Source organism: Bos mutus, chromosome 8 (assembly GCF_027580195.1).
Source record: "Bos mutus isolate GX-2022 chromosome 8, NWIPB_WYAK_1.1, whole genome shotgun sequence".
Classification (NCBI taxonomy): Eukaryota; Metazoa; Chordata; class Mammalia; order Artiodactyla; family Bovidae; genus Bos; species Bos mutus.
The window spans coordinates 39,610,535-39,635,159 of record NC_091624.1 but is presented as its reverse complement, the minus strand read 5'-3'; the positions used below and the strand labels follow the sequence as shown (position 1 = coordinate 39,635,159).

At 40.7% G+C, this 24,625-nt stretch overlaps 1 protein-coding gene across 1 annotated transcript in view; it reads right to left on the bottom strand.

The window, feature by feature from the left end:
• Positions 1-24,625, bottom strand: part of EBF2 (EBF transcription factor 2) — a 220,796-nt gene that overhangs the window by 20,782 nt on the left and 175,389 nt on the right. The window contains exons 11-14 of the mRNA XM_070375498.1: positions 5,750-5,838; positions 3,508-3,573; positions 2,688-2,865; positions 273-456 (exon numbers count right to left, since the gene is read on the bottom strand). Of these exons, the coding sequence (XP_070231599.1) occupies positions 273-456; positions 2,688-2,865; positions 3,508-3,573; positions 5,750-5,838 (517 nt within the window). The remainder of the gene's footprint in view (positions 1-272; positions 457-2,687; positions 2,866-3,507; positions 3,574-5,749; positions 5,839-24,625) is intronic.

Here is a 24,625-nt window from a genome sequence, read left to right as displayed (position 1 = left end):
ATCCCATGGACAGAGGAGCCTGGTGGGCTACAGTCCATGGGATCACAAAGAGATATGACTGAAGCGACTTAGCGACATAGCACAGCACAAACCAATAAGCCCAAGTCCACTAAAGGAGACGTACAAATGGCAGGAAGGATGTTTCATCAGGAAATTGGACCACGCCTCCATGAGTCTAAAATGCAGATATGCTACTGTCTCTTAAAAGGCTAGACAGTAAAACCCAGGGACAGAGAGGCAGGGAGAGCTGGCCTGAGGAACAAGGCACTTACTTCCATAAGGGGCCGGTGGGGGAGCCGTTGAGAAATCCCGGTGACCCTGGAACACCCAGGTTGGCCATGGGGACGTTGCTGTAGCCATTCATGCTGTTACTGGAGGTGCTGTAGTTAGACTGCTGGGGGGTGGAGCTGGAAGAATAGCCCCGTGGAGAGATGCTGCTCGTGTTGCGGATGTATCCTGGACAACAAAGAAAAGCCCAGATAAATGAGCCTGGACGCGCAGGCGCACTCACACACACAGCAGAGACCAAATATGGCAGCGTAGGTGCACAAAGCTCCCAGTCTGTAGAATTCCACCAGGCTGACTGTGGGCTGCAGGGGGAAGTCTGCAGTTTGTCTTCAGACTTGTCATACCTTCCTATCTCTTCCCCATTCTGCACAAAACCTTCCTCCTCTTTCCCATTTGCAGTCAACATCTCCAACTCACACTAAGGAGTGGTTGACTAAGGGGCAGTGTGCAGTGACATCTCCCAAATCATATCTCATGTAACACTAAAGCCCCCTGAGATACTTGATGGGTGTCACTGAGAAAAGCATTCTCTGGTCAAATGAAGCTTGGAAGATGGTGCATACGGTGGCCATTCATTGAAGATTCATATATGGTACTGAAGCTCCAATAATTAGGCCACCTGATGCAAAGAACTGACTCATTGGAAAAGACTCTGATGCTTGGAAAGATTGAAGGCAAAAGGAGATGGGGGTGGGAGAGATGAGACGGTTAGATAGCATCACCAACTCAATGGACATGAATTTGAGCAAACTCCAGGAGACAGTGAAGAATAGAGAGCCTGTTGTGCTGCAGTCCATGGGGTTACAAAGAGTTGGCTATGACTTAGGGACTGAGCAACAACAGAGAATAAATAAACTGGTTTAACTTTGCTAACCTAGTGTTTCCCAAATTTCACGCACCAGAGCATCTTTTCTGGGTGTGGTAAGGAAAGGAGTTCTAGTAACATCGCAAGGGCCACTAGCATTCTACTGATCACAGCTATAGAAGTTTGAAGTTGTTACTGTGCCCTGTTGGGTGAGGTGGGGTGTGTTTTCAAAATGCATTGACAAGTTCATCTAAATGGGCTGTCCAAAGACTTGGAAGCATCAGCAATGGAATGCAAGGGAGAGCCAGTCCATAAGCGGAATTGCTTCTCCCCATATTTCTGAAACCCTAGCAGACATCACCTAATCTAGCCTGAACTAACCCATGTTGGATAACTGCCTCTAAAGGTATTAAAGAAATGACACAAATTTGGGGGGACAAAAGGTAATAATGTCCCACCCACATTTCTGTAAGAAGAACTTGCCCTGGGCATGAGAGTGAGGAATTCCCTTGTAATGGATGAATAAAATTAGAAGTAAAATGATCCCAAAGTTAGGGATATCAGCAGAAACATTTACTCCTTTTAAAAAATGACTTATGATAAATGTAGCACCTTAATGAAATCAATCTCAGTGACTAAAATCTGTACACAATATGTTTTACATATGAAAGCACAGTTAGCTGTGTTGCTGTCTATATATATTTGTATCTATGTATGTGTGTGCTCAGCCACTAAGTTGTGTCTGACTCTTTGTGACCCCGTGGACTGAAGCTTCCAGGCTCCTTTTTCCATGGAATTTCCCAGGCAAAAATACTGGAGTTGGTTGCCATTTCCTCCTCCAGGGGATCTTTCCCAACCCAGGGGTCGAACCTGCATCTCCTACATCTCCTACATTGGCAGGCGGATTCTTTACCACTGAGCCACCTGAGTTTCCCATTTATTTGCATACATTTGTATATATTCATATATGAGATAATATACAAACAGAGGTTACCAAACAAATATAAGCCACCCACCCTTGGTACTAGTAATCTGGGTGCAGGTAACAATAATGGCAATAACTCTGCTTCTTTCCATTATTCATTTTGATGATTACAATAACAGAAGTGTACATTTTATTCAAATAATACCTGTATATCTGGCTGCAGTAAGCCTAAACTCTTCTAAATTCATAATACTTCATCGTATCTTTAAATATTTCCATTGAAGTATTCTACCTGGTACTTAAAAAGCTGAAACTCTAACAATACATCTAATGTTGAGATAATCCAATTACTGCATTGCTTATCTGGGACACATTTTCTTTTTTTTTTGAGTCGTGAGACAAGTAAAGTGTTTATTAGGAGGAAAACAAGTATGGATAGACACACAGGCGGGCTCAGAGAGAGAGTTGCACCCTCTCTGGTACTTTGAATCACTTTGATGGAGCATTTTTTCTGGGTTTCCTCAGGCAATCATTTTGATTTGTCTGGTTGTGAGTAGGACACACTCTTTTCATGACATAAGAATCAAACATTCACTTCTTTCAACTCCAGCAGAGCCAATCTTTTAAATGCATAAGATGTTTGTATTTTGAGTCTGAGAAAGGCAGTACCTTGATTGTTTCCCTGTGTTGACTCTGAGATGCTGACCCCGAGCTGGCTGCCATAGGAATTGATGCCCATCATGCCACTGTGAGCCGGGGAGCTGGAGAGAGCTGGGATCTGGCTGGGATTCCTGGGGACACTGTAGAGGGCTTCAGCGATGTCCGCGGCTCGCTTCAAAATGATGTCCTACAAAATGGCAGGTGGAGGTGAGTGTTTGTATTGAGCAACAGGAGTCAAACTATACTCAATATTTTATAATAATCTGGAAGGAAAAATAATCTGAAAAAAGATATATATGTGTGTGTATACCTGAATCACTCTTCTGCACACCTAAAACTAACACAACATTGTAAATCAGCTGTGCTGGCAGGTGTGTGTTCAGTTGTGCCCAGCTCTTTCTGACCCCATGGACTGTAGCCCACCAGGCTCCTCTGTCAAGGGATTTCCCAGGCAAGAATACTGGAGTGGGTTGCCATACTCTCCTCCAGGGGATCTTCACCACCCAGGGATCGAACCCATGTCTCCCGTGTCTCCTGCACCGGCAGGTGGATTCTTTCCCATTTGAACTATCAAGTGAGGAATTGGACTTAATCAACTACATAAACTATGTGGAAAAAGCGAGTTGCTCAGTTGCGTCTGACTCTTTACAACTCTTTGCAACCCGCCAGGCTCTTCTGTCCATGGAATTCTCTAGGCGAGAATACTGGAGTGGGTAGCCCTTCCCTTTTCCAGGGGATCTTCCCAGCCCAGGATCAGTATACTTGAATTAAAAAAAAAAAGAAAAGAAAAGAATCAATCTCAAGAGAGTGTGAGATGTGAACTTCTAACCTGGTTATTGTGTGGTGTTCCATAGAGCGCCTCCACCAGATCTGCCGCTCTTTTCAATAGCATTTCCTGGAAAAAGAAAAGAAAGCTGGGTATCAGCAAAGGTAAAACCTCAATTGGCCAACACAAAGGAAAATTACCTACAAAAATCAAAAGTCCAGGTATCCCACTAAAATGTAAGTCACTAGCCATGATGTCTTCTATTCACTTTGACAGGTAGAAAATAAATAATAACACATATAAACTCCTCTATAAATATGTATCTGCATGAAATTCATCTCACTGAAAAGGCTCCATAAAGAGCTGGGCTACCAAGACAAAAAACAACCAGATTAAGGGTGGAGTCGGTTAACATTAGTAATGTCATGGGAGTTCCATTAAAAACTACTTTCAGACTATTCCATTAAAAAAAATCTGGTACTCTAATTAACCAAATATTCTCAAATTGATTGACTGGCCTGAGTCAAACCACTTGCCAAGGAGTTGTCCAGAGTCCTGAAATGATCTTGGCAATGCCTTCTGCAAAATTTTACTCTAATAAAGATGAATTCTTTCAATAATATTTCCCCCTGTTCACTTTAACCAGAGAGAATTAGTAATCAGTAATCCCTTTCCTCTCATTGTGTCTTTTCCACCTCCTGTTTTTAACAGCCTTTTAAATTGCTATTAACCTACTTTCCAGATATCATCTAATTTAATGGGGGGGCTGGGGATTTTTCTGAGAGGAAAATAAAGGTGCAATGGAGCAGCAACTGCAGTACTTGAATTTCACTCACTACAGAAAAGAGAAGATGGAATTTTGTAATGTTTGTGCTTTAAGGGCAAATGTAAATGTTGAAACTTCATAATTTCTCATTAATCAATACCTAATAAACTGATGTGATTTTAAATAAAGAAAGTGAAAATAATGGGCCAGATATACAATAGAATTTTTGTGAGCAAGTTGATTTAAAAGGGATACATTTTTTTTCAATTTTATTTTTATTATTTTTTTAATTTTATTTTATTTTTAAACTTTACATAATTGTATTAGTTTTGCCAAATATCAAAATGAATCCATCACAGGTATACATGTGCTCCCCATCCTGAACCCTCCTCCCTCCTCCCTCCCCATACCATCCCTCTGGGTCGTCCCAGTGCACTAGCCCCAAGCATCCAGTATCGTGCATTGAACCTGGACTGGCATCTCGTTTCATACATGATATCTTCATTTTATAGAAATTTGTTAATATATGGGTGTTTTTCACTTCCATGAATATCTGTGTATGTACTGGGCCCTCAGTGAATACTTGATTGTGGATTAATATGTCCCTGTAATAATGGGTAAATAAAATTACATTTAAATAAAAATGAATTGGAACTTACACTTTCAGACAATTTTTCAATTATTTATTTTTCATGAAGTTGGCAGTGTTTTATAAGTTGAATACTCACAGGTCCAAATTTTCAGATTTTGTATTTGCTCAGAGATTCATCATAACATATTCCATAGTTAGTAGATATTTTATGAGCATCTTGTACCTCAAGCTTAGCCCAATTTCAAGGCCTAATTTAATTTTTATTATATTTTATTTAACCCAATACATGCAAAATATTATCATTTCAACATGTAATTAATGAGACAGATTGTATTCTTTTTTTTTCATACTAAGTCTTTTCAATCTGGTGCATGTTTTATAGTACATCTCAATTTGGACTAGCTTCATCTTATAGGCCCAACAGCCCAGCAAGCTGGGAGTTACTATATTGGACGTTGAAAGTGTAGTTTCTCTTGTAAAAAACATTATATAGTAATATTATAATATTTATAGAGTATACACCTCCAGAAATTATATGCTCCTTTATTTACTGATTCCCCCAGCTTTTTTTGAGATATTATTGACATACAACATATGTAAGTTGATACTACAAAGCATGATGATTTGAGCCACATGTATACTGTGAAATGATTACTACAATAATGTTAGTTACCACCTCCATCCCCTTCACAGTAATTACCTTTTTTGTTTTCATTTTGTGGTGATAATTGTTAAGACCTATTCAAGTATACAATATAGGATTATTAACTATAGTTACCATGATGTACATTAGATCCCCAGAAATCACTCATCTTAGAACTGAAAGTTTGTATGTCGGACAAGGGATGCCTAACTTAATTTTAAAGAGACCTAAGTCTCTAGGTTTATCTAAGTTTACTGAAATTTTACAAGAAGGTTTTCACATGTCATTTTCCAAAGTGTATTACCTTAGCTAATCTCTCAGGATCTCCAGGATGTCTTGGGATGACCTTCTGCAGTCTCTGAAAGCCATAGTCTATGGTGGGTTCATTTAATGCTGAAAAACAAAAGTCCTCTTCTTGAGGATGTAAACTGGCCATAGAGCAAGGTATCTGGTTAAGTCTGCTATGTATAATAGAAAGGTTCTGATATTATCTTTCTAAGAATTGACACAGTTGTTTCAATCAACTAAGGATTTTTGCTATTGACATTGGTTAATTCACATTTATAAGTTTAGAATTAATAGTAATTTGGTCATTAGAATGATGTCTCAAATGTCAAGATTATTATAATTACTTTATCATTTCTGCCTTCAGTGCACACACTTATCATTCTTTGCTCACTCTCAACTACTCAGAAACATTACACAATCAATCATATCCCATCCCAGTTTCTTCTGAAGACAATAAAGTATTAATACCTTTCCATGCAATGGCACCCCACTCCAGTACTTTTGCCTGGAAAAATCCCATGGATGGAGGAGCCTGGTAGGCTGCAGTCGATGGGGTCGCTAGAGTCGGACACGACTGAGCGACTTCACTTTCACTTTTCACTTTCATACATTGGAGAAGGAAATGACAACCCACTCCAGTGTTCTTGCCTGGAGAATCCCAGGGATGGGGGAGCCTGGTGGGCTGCCACGTATGGGGTCGCACAGAGTCGGACACGACTGAAGCGACTTAGCAGCAGCAGCATGCCTTTCCTTTCTTCCCTCCTTGCCTTTTCCCCAATGTCTCATCATCTAGTAATTCTTCCCCTAAATATCACTTTTTCTTAATTATGTTCTTAAATATTTATATTTATACATCTATAAATCTTTTGTGAGTTTACAAAACTCTGTTCTTATGCATAATATGATTCCAGAATTTTCAATTACATTTTGTTACACGTACATTCACTTCATGTCAGGCTCCATCAGATACTGCAAGTTCCATAAGAGCAGAACTCACACGTACTTTGCTCCTGTGTTCTCATTGTTAGAGACAGTGCCTGGCACATAGCTGGCACTTACTGTCAGCAATTGTGAAATGAGTGAGACAGTGAATGAATGAATGAAGGACTTATTTCAGCACTTCTACTATGCTAAAGAGTTTTGGGGGACTGATTCCTTTATCCTTTGTCTTTCTTCCTCTCTTTCTTTACTTTTTAAAAGTTTGGTTGCTTAAATTTTATGGTTTTAAAATTAATATGTGATCAAAGTAAAGGAAAAAGATAGAAAGGATAAAATAATAATCACCTCCACTTCCATTAGGCAGCAGTAAACACAAGAGGGTGTATTTTCTTTTTAATCTTCCTTTTTGCATATATGTTCTATGAATATTTGTTGCTATCATTTGAATTCTCAAAGCAACACTTTTTCTTTAAAGAAATTATTAAAATTTTTAAATATAGAAGGAAAAATAACATCATCCATAATCTCATAATTTTAGAGATGATCGGGTTAACATTTTTGTATATATCCTCCAAGATTTAAACACACACACATACTAAAAATTATTCAGAGACATACTATTCACACTGTTACATAACCTACTTTTTATTCATTTAACAATATATCAAACTTTTCCCCAGGTTATTAAATATTCTTTTATAACATTATTTAAAATTCGTGCATATTTTTTCCATGACATGGTCTATAATTTATTTAAATGGCTTCCTAATGTTTGGTATTTAACATGGTCCTAATTTCTCACTATTATAAAAATCAGAGCAATAATTATCCTTTGTGCATAACTTTGATTATATCAATTGGAAAATTCCAAGAACTAGAATTACTAGACCAAAAATTATGATTCAGATTTAAGGCCTTGGCAATCCACTTCAGTACTATTGCCTGGAAAATCCCATGGACAGAGGAGCCTGGTAGGCTACACGGTCCATGGGGTCGCAAAGAGTCGGACACGACTGAGCGACTTCACTTCCACTTACACATACTGTCAGGTCACTCCTTAGAAGAATATATAAATTTATACTCCCTCCAGCAGGGCATGTGGTCATTTAAACTTATTTCTTCATTCATCAGTGAGATTGAAGAGTTTTTTCTTATACTTGCTGAACATTTTGATTTCTTCTTTTATGAGCTGCTTATTAATACTTTCTGTACTCATTTCTTTTGAGAAATAGGCCTTTTTTAACTTGTAAAAACACTTTACATGTTAATATTTTTAACATTCTATCACCATGTTACAATAACATATCCAAATTTGTTCTTAGGTATTATAGGTAGAAAGACCATCCCAGCTCCAAGATCTGGCAAATACACACACACGTGGGTCAGGGGGTATTTGTGTATACATAACTATAAATAAACGAAATCTTTAGGTCTACCAGTAAAATGTGTACTGCTCACTATTTAGGTAGCAAGTTTTTTTTTTTTTGCTATGTATTTCATTGTCTGTTGATTTTATTGTGAATATGATTACTCCCTCATCACATTTTCTACGAGTTTTACTAGCACCTAGAAAAACTTTGGTTTTTATGTGTCTGCACAGGCAGCGTGCGAAGGGTAGTGTGTGGCAGTATATGGTATAGTCATTAAGAGAATCAGCTTTAGAGTCAAGTGGATCTTGGGTTTGAATCCAGCTCTACCATTAATTTCTGTGAGCTTCTGTTTAAAATCTAGTTCATGGGTTTGCTGTCAAAATTAAATGAAACAGTGTATATCATGTTCCCAGTACAGTTCTTTGCAATAAAAGATTGTAACCAATGGTAACCCCTGACAAATGTGTTTTTTTCCAGTTTATTCTTAGGCTTGAACATTCAGAGCATCTACACTTCATGATCAGCTTGTCTTCTTTTGATAAGTATATTAATTCCATTTAGTTCTCTTAATGTCATCCTTGTATTGGCTGAAACTTCCCAAAAAGTATCTGAAAAAAGGATGATAGTGGATATTCTTGCTTTTTGTCCCCCTTTAAACGGGAATGACACACTTCCATACCAAATGTGATACTGGATATTTGAGATAAATATTAGTTATCATTTTTTTAATTTATTTATAAATATTATATATCATGGGCTTCCCTGGTGGCTCAGACAGTAAAGAATCTGCCTGCAATGCAGGAGAACTGGGTTCAGTCCCTGAGTTGGGAAGATCTCCTGGAGAAGGGAATGGATACCCACTCCAGTATTCTTGCCTAGAGAATTCCACAGACAAGAGGAGCTTGACAAGCTATAGTCCATGAAGTTGCAAAGAGTTGGACACGACCAAGTGACTAACATTTTCACTTTAGTTATCATGCTTTGATAAGGGCTTTTATCAGAAATTCTTAGAATTTTAGAAAATTACAATCATATGAAATCTCCAGGCTCCTCCCTCCATGGGATTCTCCAGGCAAGAATATTGGAGTGGGTTGCCATTTCCTTCTCCAGGGGATCTTCCCAACCCAGGGATCGAACCTGGGTCTCCCACATTGCAGGCAGACGCTTTAACCTCTGAGCCACCAGGGAAGCCCCCCTTAGAATATATTTCTCAATATTTCACAATTAAATGGCAACTCATGGATGCAGTATATAATTTGCTCAGTATATTTCTGAATGCAATTCATTAATATTTTCTTATGATTGCTGGTGTGGGGATGAAATCAATTACATCACTGAGAATGGCACCTGGCACATTCTGAGCCCTCAACAAGCATCTGTTACTGTTATTATTGCTGGTATTTGTGTGCCCATATTAATAACTGGGATACTGTACATGGTGTATTTGGCTTCTGATTGATTTTTATTTTATACCCACTTTGAAAAATAAATTGAGAAGCTTTCTATATTTTATCCTATGTACTATAATATTTATATAGCATGGGTAGTATCTCTTGACTAAAAGTTAGAAAGAACCCCAGTGAAATTGTTCTTTTCAAAGTCACCAATAACATTGCAGCCAAACCAAGAGGAACTTTTCCATTCTTACCTTAAACTCAAGTTAGCATTTGACACCACTCTCCTGCTGGCAATATGTCCACTCACTGACTTTCCTGAATGCACATTGCCCTGTTTCACCCTACCACTCTAGTCATGCCGTCTCAGCCTACCTTGAGGACTGCTCTTCCTCTGTCCATCTGATGCTTCTTGTTGCCAAGGCAACAAGAAATGCTGATGTTTCTTGTGGCCAAGGCAGTCTTCTGCTTGCCTATACCTTCTTCCTCAGCAACCTCATGAGTGCCCACATGATTCCCATGTCAAGCTACATCCTGTCACAAATCTTTATCTGCAGTTCAGGTAACTTGCCCAAGAGTCAGCCTTATTTTTCCAAGTATTGGCTGGAAATGTCCACATGGATGGCTCATAGACTCCTCCCATTCAAGATACTGCAGTCTCATGCTACTGACACCACATAGCCATCAGCCATCAAAAGGTCATGCATTTCAGGCTTCCCTGGTGGCTCAGTGGTAAACAATCCACCTGCCAATGCAAGAGGCACAGGTTCAATCCCTCATCTGGGAAGATCCCACATGCTGCAGAGCAACTAAGCCTGTGCACCACAACTATTGAGCCTGTGCTCTGGAGCCTGGGAGCTGCAACTACTGAGCCCCTGTGCCACTGAAGCCTGTACGCCCTAGAGCCCACCCTCTGCAACAAGAGAAGCCACTGCAATGAGAAGTTCACGCACTTCAACTAGAGAGTAGCCCCCACTCACTGCAACTAGAGAAAGCCCGTGCAGCAATGAAGACCCAGCACAGCCAAAAACAAAATATAATACATAAAATTATTTTTTAAAAAGAAATCATGCATTTCATTAAGGTTTTAAATGTTTTAGCATGAATTTTATTATAGTATTTGCTTAAAATTTCTAATCTCCTATTTATGACTCTCCACACGGTAACCCCACCACCGACACCAACTTTGTTACACTTTCTGAACAGTCCTATTTCTAATTTTGTCTTCCTTTAGTTCCAAAGAGAATATCCTAAGATTTCTAGGTGATTGAGTATTAAATTGTTAATTATTTATTCTAATTAATTGCACTGGATTAAAAAAGGTGGTGTATAGAATATCTGCCTTTTGGAATTTATTAAGTTTTTTTGTGAATTCATATTAGTCTTGTCTGTGTTCCATGGGAAATGCTTTAAATGTATTATTTAATATATCTTTTTGATCATATTATTTAACATATTTTCTACATAATTGCTGCTATAAATTTACCCTTCCACATGCTCCTTGTATGTCTAATAGGTTTTTAATGTATATATATTTTCTCTAGTGACTAGGAAGATGAACACTCTATTTTAATTTAGAATAGTACCTCTGACTTTCTCTGAAAATATTTTGCTTTTCCTAATTGCTTGAGTCTATGGAGCCCCTCCACATATACAAAATGTTGCTTACCTTTAATTCCTCCACCTCATTCTGCCTACCTTTACATTTTTGTTAATGGTTTATCCTCCTCAGCTAATATTCCTATTACTAGATTTTCTATGATCTGTCTCTTTTAGACATTAATTTCCATATTTCTGTTAAACCATGTCCTCATATTAACAATAATTCAGATACTGTATGTTTAACCACTTTTTCTGTTAACCAGTGGTCCTGTGGAACCATAACTTTTCCATTCTTGACTGATCCAGTTCTCCAGAAGTCAGGTTATTTTAGTAGGAATAAGAATCGAATTCTGTCAGGGCCCTTGAAATAAGAGAATATCTTTCTGTCTTCCTCACACATTAATGACACTTTCTCTGGACACAGAATTTTTGAGTATTCTTTTTGAATTCTAGATCAAGTTTGTGCTGTGTCCCTTGTCCTCACTCTGAGGGGGGCACCTGGGAGGTTTTGTCAGGGTTCTCCCTGATTTCCTGGCTCGCCTCATCTGTTCCCATGAGCAGAATGTCACATCCTCCAACACAACCCTGCCTGCATGCAGAGGGACACAGAATCTCTAGCATTGTGATGAGACCAGTTTAGCTTCACACACAAATACCAGGTCTCCCTTAGTTTTATGCTTTCTTGAAAATATCCTTCAATAAATTGTGGATGGGGGCCAATTAAACACTTGTACTCATATTACCGGGGCTTCCCAGGTGGCACTAGTGGTTAAGAACCTGCCTGCCAATGCAGGAGACACAAGAGACACAGGTTGATCCCTGGGTCCAGAAGACCCCCTGGAGGAGGGCATGGCAACCCACTCCAGTTTTCGTGCCTGGAGAATCCCATGAACAGAGGAGCCTGGCGAGCTACAGTCCATAGGGTTGCAAAAGAGTCAGACACGACCGAAGCAACTGAGCACAGACATACGCACTCATATTACCATCTCACCCAGAAACACATGTAAGAATAGCTGTGGGTGTAATTGAATTATTCCATAAACTGTTTTTTCCCTGCTTAACACTATAATGTCAGCAATTTCTGAAGACTTTTTCTTTAATAAGAGGATTTTTAGTGGCTATAATATTCAACAATGAAAATTGTTATGATAGCTGTTAGAATGTACTGAAGGCTTACTATGTTACAGGCATTATGTTAATGCATTTTACATATATTAGCTCATTTAATCCTCATTACAACCCTATAACATGCATTTTATCCCTATTTTAAATGCAGCTCCAAGGTGGTGCTAGTGGTAAAGAATCCACCTGCCAATACAGGAGACACGGGTTCGATCCCTGGCTTGGGAAGATCCCCTAGAGAAGGGAATGGCAACCCTCTCCAGTGTTCTTGCCTGGAGAATTCCAAGGACAGAGTAACCTGGTGAGCTACAGTCCATGGGGTCGCAAAGAGTCAGACATGACTGAGCAGCTAACAACAGCATGCTTACACCACGCTGACCATAAAGTAAGGGAACAACCCATAAGGTAGAGAATCTAGCCACCCCCAACCAAGGTCCCCACTGTCTCCATGACTGTCCTTGTCCCTTCCCTCCCATCTTCATTGTTACCAAATTCTCGCCCCCTCTCAGAGAAGCCCTAGAGGTCTATCCTCAGCCTGCCACTAATATCCTTATTCCTAGGTCCTTCCTGCTGCTCACAGAGTAATCTGCTAAAGCTGGGCTCTAATTAGCACACAGAATGCTTTCTCTTTCATAGACTCTATTTTTATATAACTTTATTTATTTATTTTTGGCTGTGCTGGGTCTTCGTTGCTGCATGGGCTTTTCTCTAGTTGTGGCGAGCAGGGGCTACTCTCCAGTTGTGGTACTCAGGCTTCTCATTGTGGTGACTTCTCTTGTTTCAGAGCACAGGCTGGAGGGCACGAGGGCTTTGGTAGTTGTGGCTCCCAGGCTCTAGAGCACAGGCTCAGTAGCTGTGGCACACAGGCTTAGTTACCCCGAGGTGTGTGGGATCCTCCTGGACCAGGAATTGAACCTGCATCTCCTGCATTGGCAGGCAAGGTCTTTACCACTGAGCCACCAGGGAAGCCCTCTCTTTTGTAAACTTTATCACACAGTTGTACCCACTGTTGTCCCTCTTAGATGAAAACTACCAGGACACCAGGGTGATGTCTGGTTTATCTCATTTGCCCACTTGTCCAGGCTCCTCATCTACATCAGAAACAGCAGGTGCTCCTGACCACATGGAATTAGCAATTCACATTTTAAGCTGATGAAGCAAAATAGACATACTCATCTCTTTCTCATGTTGAGTGTTTTCTGGAGGCCCCTGCCAGACTTCCTAGGCATATGCTATGGATGGGTTCTGTGTGTATCCAAGATGAGAAAGATGGTGAAATACACTGTCGTGTATATCTATATGGACAGGGAATAATCACACGGATGTGTGTGTGAACACACACACAGCATGCCACTTTAGTGAAATTTTGAAGTAAAAATCATGAAGCCCAAACTCTTTAGTCAATACCGAAGTGTAAGAAGAAAAATCAGTCAATCCCTCAAGAGTTCAGCCTTCAAAACCTCAGGGTTGGGAACCTCCCTTGTGGTCCAGTGGTTAAGACCATGCCTTCCAATGCAGGGTGTGTGGGTTCGACCCCTGGTCAGGGAACTAAGATCCCACATGCCTCTGGGCCAAAAAGCCAGAAACAATATTGTAACAAACTCAATAAAGACTTTAAAAATGGTCCACATCTTAAAAAAAAAAAAAATCAGGGTTGCATTGAACAGTTTTTATTCTGGGTCCAAACTCACTTCCCATTGGACCAGCTGTTTTGCATCCTATCACTTCAGCCTCACCTTGAGTCCCAGCTTTTCCCGCTCCCCACCTCCCTCGGTGTTCTCTGACTTTTCAGTCCTGTTGCGAGCCAAGTAAACCTCAATTAACTAATGAGGTGCCCAAGACCAGCCCCAAGACTGTCTCTAAGGGCCAACAGATCATTAACCGCCATCATCAGTGTGAATTTACAGCCTCTGCTACCACATGGAGTGTGGGGGTGGTGTGAAGTCCTGCCAACCTCTTGGCTGAGAGGGACACAGAGAAAAGCTGGCAAGGCAAAAACAGAGTAAATTAAAAATAGGCTTCGATCTATAGGCTCTATTTATCTATGTCTTTCTTTGGTAACATTAACATTAAGGTAAAAGGTCAAATCCCCACTGAAATATAATTTATATTTACCTTTTATTAAATAATTATGGCATGGCATGAAGTTAAATATTACAGAAGCTAATCAAGGGGGAATTCAATAGAGAAAACTCAGACATGAGAATTTCGTCTTTGCTATACATAGAATGTCTTAATCCTCCACTGGGAGTCATCCGGGTTTGCTTAAGGAGTTTAATAATACACATTTCAACTGCCACAGAATCTAAATCCCATTTGGATCAGCCTTGGAAAAACTTTCATCAATACCTTGAGATTTCATAATGTTTCTCCTGAGAGCCTGGATCTTATGTGTCATTTCTCATTTTGATTGCGGGTATAATATATGAGGTTGCTTACATATCTTTGACCCAATGAATAGATATAAACCATAAGCAATGTGTGAAGGGTTTCTTTATAAAGTAAATAGTATTTAACTAAAAATATCTACTGGGAACCACTCATTTAAAAAAAAAAAAACTGGCTGTTGCTCAATATTAATTTTCCCAAAGGGTTAGTGAGATGGATAAATTCTATATGATTGGTTTTTTTCCTTAACAGGAGGCATGGAGAGCAGATAATACTTACCCCAGTTTTTGCCTCTACTTAAGTTTCCCAGAAATAGAGGTTCTTCCCATGGCCAACATGGAAAGGGGACTCCTGGTTAGAATTCTGGTCTACCCTCAACAAAGACAGCATTGACTTCGCAGGCAAGTGGTCATTTCTGCCTTTGACCAGTAAAAGTACTGACCACCAAGATGGCAATAGCAAGGGCTGATCAAGTTCCCTTGCAGAAATTTGAGAGGAGACAAGTAAAATGAGGGGGCAAGGAGATCTGAGTACTCTGTCAGGCTGCGACTCTGGGATGTTGATCTCAGTTACAGCTTTCTTCATTAGTAAGTCTTCAGTTGGCACCTAGGATCATCATGGAGCCTACAGATGGCCAATAAGAGGCTGACAAAAGTCTAGAAAGTCTGAGCCTAGTTGTCTGTCTGCATCTGTGTGTATCCATCTGCAGCAGAGGGTCTTCACTTTCATCACAGAGCCCACAGGCCCCTGAGGGGTCCAGGCCATAGAATTAAAGGATTCTTCCAGCCCTGACTCTAAATCTCAACCTTCTCCAATAATTCAATAAAGCAATGGAAAAAGAATCTTGCTCAATAAACCTCAAATCTATGTAATGTGGCTGCCAGGCAAGTACCAGATCAGAAAATGGACTTTGAGATGCATGCACAAGAGAAAACCTGCTTGAGGAACTTCTCTCTATGGATAACCAACAAGGACCTACTGGATACCACATGGAACTCTGTTCACTGTTATGGGGCAGCCTGGATGGGAGGGGGGTTTGGGAGAGAATGGATTCATGATTATGTATCACTATGTCCCTTTACTGTTCACCTGAAACTGTTAGAACACTGTGAATCAGCTATACCCCAATACAAAATTAAAAGTTAAAAAAAAAAATAAAAAGAATACCTCTCCATATGGTGCTCATCTAAGACAGTAACTCTCCTTTGACAGGACAGGAAGGCATAAAACCCTTGCTTGGGGAGGAAATTTACATGCATGCAAACTAGCCCCTGCCTTCAAGCCCCCTTTAGGAAGTCTGTTCTGGTCTTCCCCCAGTGACTATATCTTCAAAGTGCTTTGATCTTATGCATTAATTCCTGTGAGGCTTCCCAAGTGGCGCTAGTGGTAAAGAACCTGCCTGCCAGTGCAGGAGACATAAGAGAATCAAGTTCGATTCCTGGGTCAGGAAGATCCTCTGGAGGAGGGCATGGCAACCCACTCCAGTACTCTCACCTGGAGAATCCCATGGACAGAGGAGCCTGGTGGGCTACAGGCCATGGGGTCAAAAAGAGATGGACACAGCTGAAGCGATTACCCACGCATGCACACGTGTATTTATTTCTGTGAGGTCTGCCTTGTTTGTGCTATGATTTTGGTTTCTCTCTCTTGCTCCCAATCCTCCCAATTTTCTCGTCTATTCATCTATCATCTACCTTACTCCTCAGGTGTCCAACATTCAAGGCTATCTGCTCCCAAGGTCAATTTTTCATAGCATTTGATGGTGTGATAGAGAAAAATCTGTCCCTTGTCTGGGATCTGCCTTAATTCCTAACCTTGACCAACTCTACCACCTTCAAAGGCAGGTGGACTTTGGTTTATCTCTCTGCAAAAACAAAAAGTTGGATTAAATGTTTTCTCAGACCCCTTGTAAGTTCTTGCATTATGATTCTAAGACTATTACTTATTTGTTGCTGTTCTTCAGTCATTAAGTCATGTCTGAATCTTTGCGACCCCATAGCCGGTAGCCCCACCAGGCTCCTTTGTCCTTGGGACTTCCCAGGTAAGAATACCTAAGTAGGTTGCCATTTGCTTCTCCAGGGGATCTTCCTGACCCAGGGATCAAACTCTTACATCTCCTGCATTGGCACGCAGATTCTTTACCACTGAGCCACCTGGGAAGCCCATTATTTATTTATTTGGTGAAAGTGAAATTCTTCGAGAAGTGGAGATGGGTGGAGTTGAAGCCATGGGCTGTTGAATTGTCTTTAACTTTTGCTACACTGAAATCTCTCCCTATATCCATCTGTTTCAATGTAGCAAAGGTTCAGTGTCACCAATTGTTAAAAAAAAGAACAAAGATAATATAGGAACACATTATTAAGAAGTGGTACCTGCCTTTGTGGATATAGGAACAAGAACACGAGGTGAGAACCAGCAGTGCACAAGTGAAAGATTAGATGGAAGCCTCTGATATTTAATTTTAAATGAAATATTAATTTAATATTTAATTACGCTTTGGTTTCAAGAAAAACTGCAGCAGCAAGACAGATTGTTTGAAGAAGGGAGTAATATACATGGTTAAGGAGACAACTGTAAAAATTAAAGATAAATTTCAAGGGTAAATCTAAATGCCACCACGGAGCAGTTATGAATATGCTCTGCTCTCTGTAATATGTATTTAGAATATTATAGCTGAGAGCACCAGGCCATTAAGAGGCTGGGACGTCTCTAGCAAAACAACGGCCCCCTATTCTGGGGCTTCCAACGGAGACATCATTCCTCAGGCTCAGCCAAATGATGGATCCAAATTTTATAGGCGATGGGGGTGGAGGCAACTTCAGTAAAACTGCAGGCTACCAGGAGGGCTATTCATCCAACCTGTTTCTAGTGCAAACAGGGAACAATTGTACTCAGGCCAGTTTTTGATATCTGAATTGGGTATTTTTAACTAAAAATCAGATTCATTTCTTAAATGAGAATTTTTTTTTTCAGGATAATGCTATAGGGAAAAAAAAGAAATGTGATGTGGGTGAGCTATTAACATCTGAATCCAGTGTGCACATCTGTGCAGTGTGGCTCAGTGGAACCCCATGCCCAGCCCCAGGGAGGGGACTGTGCAGGGTATGATTTGGGGGGGCCATGGAATAACCTAGGCTTTTTGTTTCTCCACCCAACTGCTTCCTGATCTTGTCTACTTTCTCGTTGAGTAACACCTGCTCCCAAATAATGAACAGAGTAATCAAATACTTTGTTTGTGCTACAGTATTGGGTTGGCCAAAAAGTCCATTCAGGTTTTTCCACAAGCTATTTTTTCATGATATCTTATGGAAAAACCCAGAAGAACTTTTTGGCAAACCAATAAAAGATAAGGATTGTTTTGGGGAGGAGGTGAGTTGACGTGGATTGTTTGGTTTCTATAGGTGTCTCCATAGCCAGAAGCTTCCATATTCAACCACACACCTTGGGAAGCAGTTCTTTGGCCTGCACGTGAGCCTGCTGGGCCCGATCGGCTCTTCCTTTGAAAACTCATTTCCCTTCAAACTATTTGCAGACAGCACACATGCTCTCTGGCTGCCCTGGCCTTCTCTGTCACCTAAAAACCCTGACTTCTAATCCAGACTCAGATATTAAAGGCATGATAAGGTGGGTCTTTCAAGAGTTCACCTTCTACAGTAGAGAACACATGCAAAAAAGTCTACTGTTGTTTACTCGTTAAGTCGTGTCCGACTCTTTGTGATCCTGTGGACTGGAGCCCACCAGGCTCTCTGTCCATGGGATTCTCCAGACAAGAATACTGGAGTGGGTTGCCATTTCCTTCGCCAGAGGATCTTCGCAACCCAGGGATCGAACCCGTGTCTCCTACGTTGACAGACAGATTCTTTACCACTGAGCCACCTGGGAAGCCAGCAAAAAAGTCCACCCTTGATCAAACAGCAGTGAGGAAGGAAGCCAAAGAGAACTCATCATAGAAATTATGTATCCCACAGCCAAACACTTACAATAGTAAATTTTGTTCATATCTGTGTATTTCTATACAAAATATACTTGCATATCTACATTTCATATTCCCAGTGAGATAAATATCTTCCAATTTTTAGGTTAGAAAACTAACGTGAGGGACTTCCCTGGTAGCCCAGTGGATTAGAATCCACCTGTCAATGCAGGGGACATGGGTTTGATCCCTGGTCCAGGAAGATTCCACACGCTACAGGAAACTAAAGCCCATGCGCCGCAACTACTGAGCCTGTGCTGCTAGAGCCCAGGCTCCACGACAAGAAGCCCGCACGCCACAACTAGCAAAGACCCAGTACAACCAAAAATAAATAAATCAATAAATAAATTTTAAAAAGAAAATGAAGGCAAAGAATGGTTAGGGGATTTGTCATAAAATTTGGACTCAAATCCAGATCTCTAAACTCTGTCACTGACAGTCTTCCACTCCAGGGCTAAGTTCTCTCAAGTTTAATGACAAAGTGGAGTTCCATTCTCAAATGCCTTGCCACAGACCTCCTCTCTCTGCATCCTTAAGATGCAGTAACCATGGTTACCTGAAAAAACAAGTAACCGTGGTCTCACTGGGTACCCCCTACCAGGATTATTTTTCTCCACTGCTAGTTTCTGCAGCAAAGTCGGCCCGTGGAGTAGGGGACCTCTCCCCACTCACAAGCCTTGGCTGGTACCACCTCTAGGTCTCAAAGCAGACAGAGGCAGCGGGACGTTTCCTGACGAGCTGGATGCTCGCGTGGAGCTCTTGACTCTGAAGCAGCAAGCTGCACTTCAGTAAATCGTGGTGGTTGGAGGAAAATAGACCTTCCTACATGTGCGAAGAAAACGTGTTGTTTTTCAGAGCCCTGATGTTGTTTATGCGGTACTTGGCAGCAACAACCATGGGGAGCTGATTACTGCATTTTTGCCTAATTATACCAGGTAAGTCCCATCTGATAGGCTTGGGTTTATTGTGGTGGTGTGTCCTTGGATACGGAAACCATCAACAGTTGGACCACAATCCATAAGATGTGAGTGGTGGGGTGAGGGCTGAGGGAGGGGAGGTTTGCTGGAAATTTCCTGCCCACCTCCTGCTTTTGGAGTCTCTTTCTAGAAAGTTCCACATATGAGTAAATACTATTGTGTTTGTGGGGTAATGACTCAGTCTGAAAAGAACTGCCCCGTGTTGTCAAATACTTTACAAGCCAGGAAGTCACTGCAGCAGCCTGATGAGCAGGACTCAGCATTCCCAAACTCATTTCTTTGTTTAAAATACAGATTCTCAGACCCTCCCAAAAGATTAGAGTGCAATATGCCTGGAACAGGGTCCAGCATGATTGGTGTGTGTGTGCGTGCGTGCATACGTGCGCCCAGTTGTGTCTGACTCATTGTGACCCCATGGACTGTAGCTCACCAGGCTCCTTTGTCCATGGGGTTCTCCAGGCAAGAATACTGGAGTGGGTTGCCATTTCCTTCTCCAGGGAATCTTCCCAACCGAGCAATCCAATTCGACTCTCTTGCATCTCCAGAGACCATATTGTACATACAGTTTTTAAGCTTTTTTTTTTTTTTAATATATCACCAATGTCTTTCATGTAATTAAATATACATCCACAGCATTGCTTTTGGAGAAGGAAATAGCAACCCACTCCAGTATTCTTGTTTGGGAAATCCCATGGACAGAAGATACTGGTGGGCTACAGTCCATGGGGTTGCAAAGAGTTGGACACGACTGAGCGACTGAGCACCCACAGCATTACTTTAATATCTAAGTTGTTTTTCAGTATAAGGATGTTTTGTTATTTATGATTGTTTACAGTTTTTCAGTCCTGTTAACAGTGCTTCAACAGTGCTTATTAACAGTGCTTCAGAATAAACAACCTTCAGGCAAACTCAATTGTTTCCCAAGTATATATTCCTAAAAGTAGAATTGTTGGGTTAAAGGGTACATACATTTTCTTTTTTTAAGGCTAGTACCATCAGGTACTCTCCTGAGAGTGGAGAACTGTGTGTTAGAAAACCCCCACTTTCTTCTAATTTTGTCAACGTAGGTATTTTCATTTGTTTAAAAAAAAATCTTTGCCACCTTGATAGGAAAAAAAAATGTTATCCTGTAGTTGCCTTAATTTGCTTTTATTTGATTATTAATGTGGTTAGGATTTTTATAAACATGTTTATTGCTTGATTATATTCCTTCCTGAATTAACTCCTGATGTTCCTTACTAGCTTTTAGAGAGTTTTTCCCCCTTAATTTATAAGACCTCTAACATTCACTTGTTTATCCATAATGTATAACGTAGTGGCTGACAAAGAGTAGGCATAAAATGAACTTTGCTCAACAAGTAAATGAATTTTTTATGTGTAGGATAATATGTCATAGATAACAAATATGGTTTCAGTTTGTCCTTATCTTTTTGATTTAATAATTGAAACTTAGACATGCAAACATTTTCTTTTCATGTAATCACATATTTATGCTCAGTGGTTTCTGTCTTTGGGATCAAGCTTTTAGCAAGGCTCAAGTATAATAATTTTTTTAAATGCCTACATTAAAAAAAATTAATTAATGCCTACATTTAATTAAAATATTTAATTCAAGTATGCTTCATTTTGTGATATGAAATTAGATATATAACTTTTTAAAATGCTTAATTAGTTGGCCCCACACCATTTGTTAAAAATTCCATATTTTCCATGTTGACTTGAGATGTCTCCTCACCCATACAAATACTTCTGTATTTGTACTAGTTGTGTGCACAAAAACTGTTTATTTTTAAGTGTTTTCTTCTGTTGCATGACATTTCTGTGTGTTCCTGCAAAACCCCATATTCTTCTAATTACCGAAACTTAACATAGGTTTTAAAGTCTGGTAGGGCAAAGCCCTCTCATTTTTCAAAATGAGGGGTCCTATTTTAGCACCTTTATTTTTGCAGGTGAACTTTTGTAAAGTTTTCCCCAAACATTTTGTTGGTCCTTTGATTGGCATTGTGTTAAATTTATTCATTAATTGACATCTTTACAATATTAAATCTTCCCACCTCTCCACCAGCTGGAAGTATTTTGTCCTTCCTCTGAACTCCCTCAGCACTTTATACCTTTTTAAAAAATCACTTTCTAAGCTATACCCACCCAATTTTTCAAACCTGAAACCTGAGTCACTCCCTCCCTTTCCTTCCCCAACCTTCACCCCATCCAATCAATCATCAAGTCCCGTCAATGCTACCTCCTAAATTTCATCCACTTCTGCCTGTCCCCACCACCGGCACTCCAGTCCAAGCTGCCATCGTTTCTGGCTGGGGCCACCACACTGGCCTCAAACTGACCTCCCTGAATCCATCCTAGGTTCCAAACCATTCTCTCTGCTGCAGCTAAAAGGCTCCTTGAAAAGGCAAATCTGACCATGGCACTCCCAGCTTTAAACTATTCCAATAGGTCCCCATGGCACTTGGGATGCAGCCAAACAAGCAGGTTCAACCTCTCTTCCAGTTTGAACCCAACCTCTCTTTCACATTCTTTCTTCCCCGTTCCTAGTTACCATCAAATACATCCCACATTCTTTCCCACCCCAGGGCCTTTGCACGTACTGTTTCCTGTGTTTGAACTGTCCTTAACCTTCTCCATTGGCTTAAGATTCCTCTGATATATATCCCCAGCATCCTCTATCACTCATCACATTTGTAATTGCTTGTTCAAGTCAGCCTCCATGATGATAACACTAATAATACTAATAATACACACCTTTCCAATAATAAGCTATAGCTACTCTCTATGTCAAACGCTTTCCATGCACAGGTGTTCTACACCTGGCTTGTACCATTTTGTGAGAGCAGGTTGTTGACTTTTCAGGAATGCTGTGAGCCAGCTGATGTCATATTGGTAGTTTGAAATCAGCCCTGGTGACAGTACCTGCACCATGGAAATCAGCAAATACAACAGACCAACGCGGGGCATGTTCAATTGATGCTTGCTTTAGGAATAAGTCAACCATGTCTCAGCACATAAGGAAAACAGAACTCTTTGCTGATGTGCATGCATGTTAAGTCACTTCAGTCATGTCCTACTCCTTGCTACCCTATGATGTGCCGACACTGCATTGCTAAACATAGGTCAGCAGGCAGGATAGCCAGAGACCTGAGTCCTTGTTCTGACTCCACCTTGAATTGAACAGGCAAGTCATTTCTCCCTGGGTCTTAGCTTTCTCATCTGCAACAGATGGAATTTGATCCAGTGTTCTTTGATGTCTTATTATCTTTAAAATTAGATTTACAGGTAACATAAAATCTATTATCTTTACTACTGTGTGGGCTCCTTTTCTTTTTTTTAAACCAAGCACTGTGTTTTCTGTGAATCATTTAGGCTCCTCTATTCTGTCTGGCAAGTTCCTTCTTTACTTTTGAAATGTCACTCTATGGTCAGCTCCTCCAGAAAGCCTTCCTTGGTTTCCCAAAGTGGGCCACCCCTGCTCAGTGCTCCTATAGCTCCTATAGCTCCTATATTTATATCTCTTTTAGGACTCAGCATGACTATTATAATCTACAGGTGTCTCTCTCTATCTAGAACTGTAAGCTGCTAGAGGAACACTGATATTACTGACTTTGTGCCTTGAGTGATAATTTAGAGCTGATGTTTGTTTATTGAATATATAGATTACATGGTTACCTGGGTCCTATCTTCAGAACTTCAGATTTAATTAGTCTGGGATCCAGACTGAGCACTGATGCATTAAAGTGCGACTAAGGATGACAACCTCTGCTTTTGAAGGAATGTTATACATTTACACAGACACACACGTATGCACATGTAAACACATATGGCCCCAAACATCTATAGCCCCACTGAGTATTGCTTGTTTGTTACTTCGGAAGAGAATTGAGGATTAATTGCAATGCAGTTTTTATTCATCCTGCCTATCACCTTACAGGGCAGACCTGTCATCCATATTACAGTGGGTGCATTTGAGAAAGCAAAACTCTATGTGTGAAAGGAAACCCATTCCTCACCTGACTCCAGGGACAGTCCAAGCTCCTGTTTCATCCTACCCACTGACCACTCCATTTCTGTGTCCTTCACAGGCTCCTCCTTGTTTTCCTGAGCCCTACACTTAGCGCTTCTGATGCACCTGCCATCTTTAGACCTCTTCCATCTTGTAGCTATACTCCTTTCCACGGCCTCTCATCCAGCCCAGTGGCTTTAAATCCCATCTGAATGCTGACTACTCCCTTGTTGGGCATCCTCAGAGTTTTCCCATGCAAACCCCTTGTCCTACCTGCCTTTCCCACCTCATCTCCCATTGACTCCACTCCAGCCACACTGGCATTCTTGCTCTTCCCCAATGATTCCAGGCTTATCCCTGCCTCTCAGACTGTCATCTTTTCTCTGTCTAGGACATTTGCCCCCAACCGATTGACTGCCAGGTGCTATTCTAGCTAACAATGGTGAACCACACAGAAAACACAGCCCTGAGGAGGCCTAGGGACAGAGGAAATGTGAATGGACAGGAGAGGAGGTCAAAGAGATAAGGGGGGTGGGGACAGATTTCCACACCTGCGACACGTATCTTGGGATTCCCTGATGGCTCAAATGGTAAAAGAGTCTGCCTGCAATGCAGGAGACCTGGGTTCGATCCCTGGGTCGGGAAGATCCCCTGGGGAAGGAAATGGCAACCCATTCCAGTATTCTTGCCTGAAAAATCCCAGGAGGTGTCTGGCAGGCTACAGTCCATGGGGTCGCAAAGAGTTAGACACGACTGAGAGACTTCACTTCCCTTCAAAACACGTCTCTGCTCAATGTTCCTTTCTCAGAGAGACCCTCCCTCATTCTATATCCCTTCCTTATCATTGTCTGAAATTATATCATGTATGTTCTATGTTGACTGTCTCTGTCCATAGTAGGCAAGGTTTATTAAGATGGAGGGCTTTATCTTGCCCACTTTTATATCCCAGAGCCTAGAACTGTGCTAGCCCATGGTAGGCATGTAGTAAATGTCCATTTGAATGACTGAAAAAGCTGTATCCCTTTGGGAGCTAGAATAGTAAATATTTTATAAATATTTTATTGCAAGTAACCCAACCAAGACATGCCTATCTCAGGAGAGAAAACTCAATAACAAAA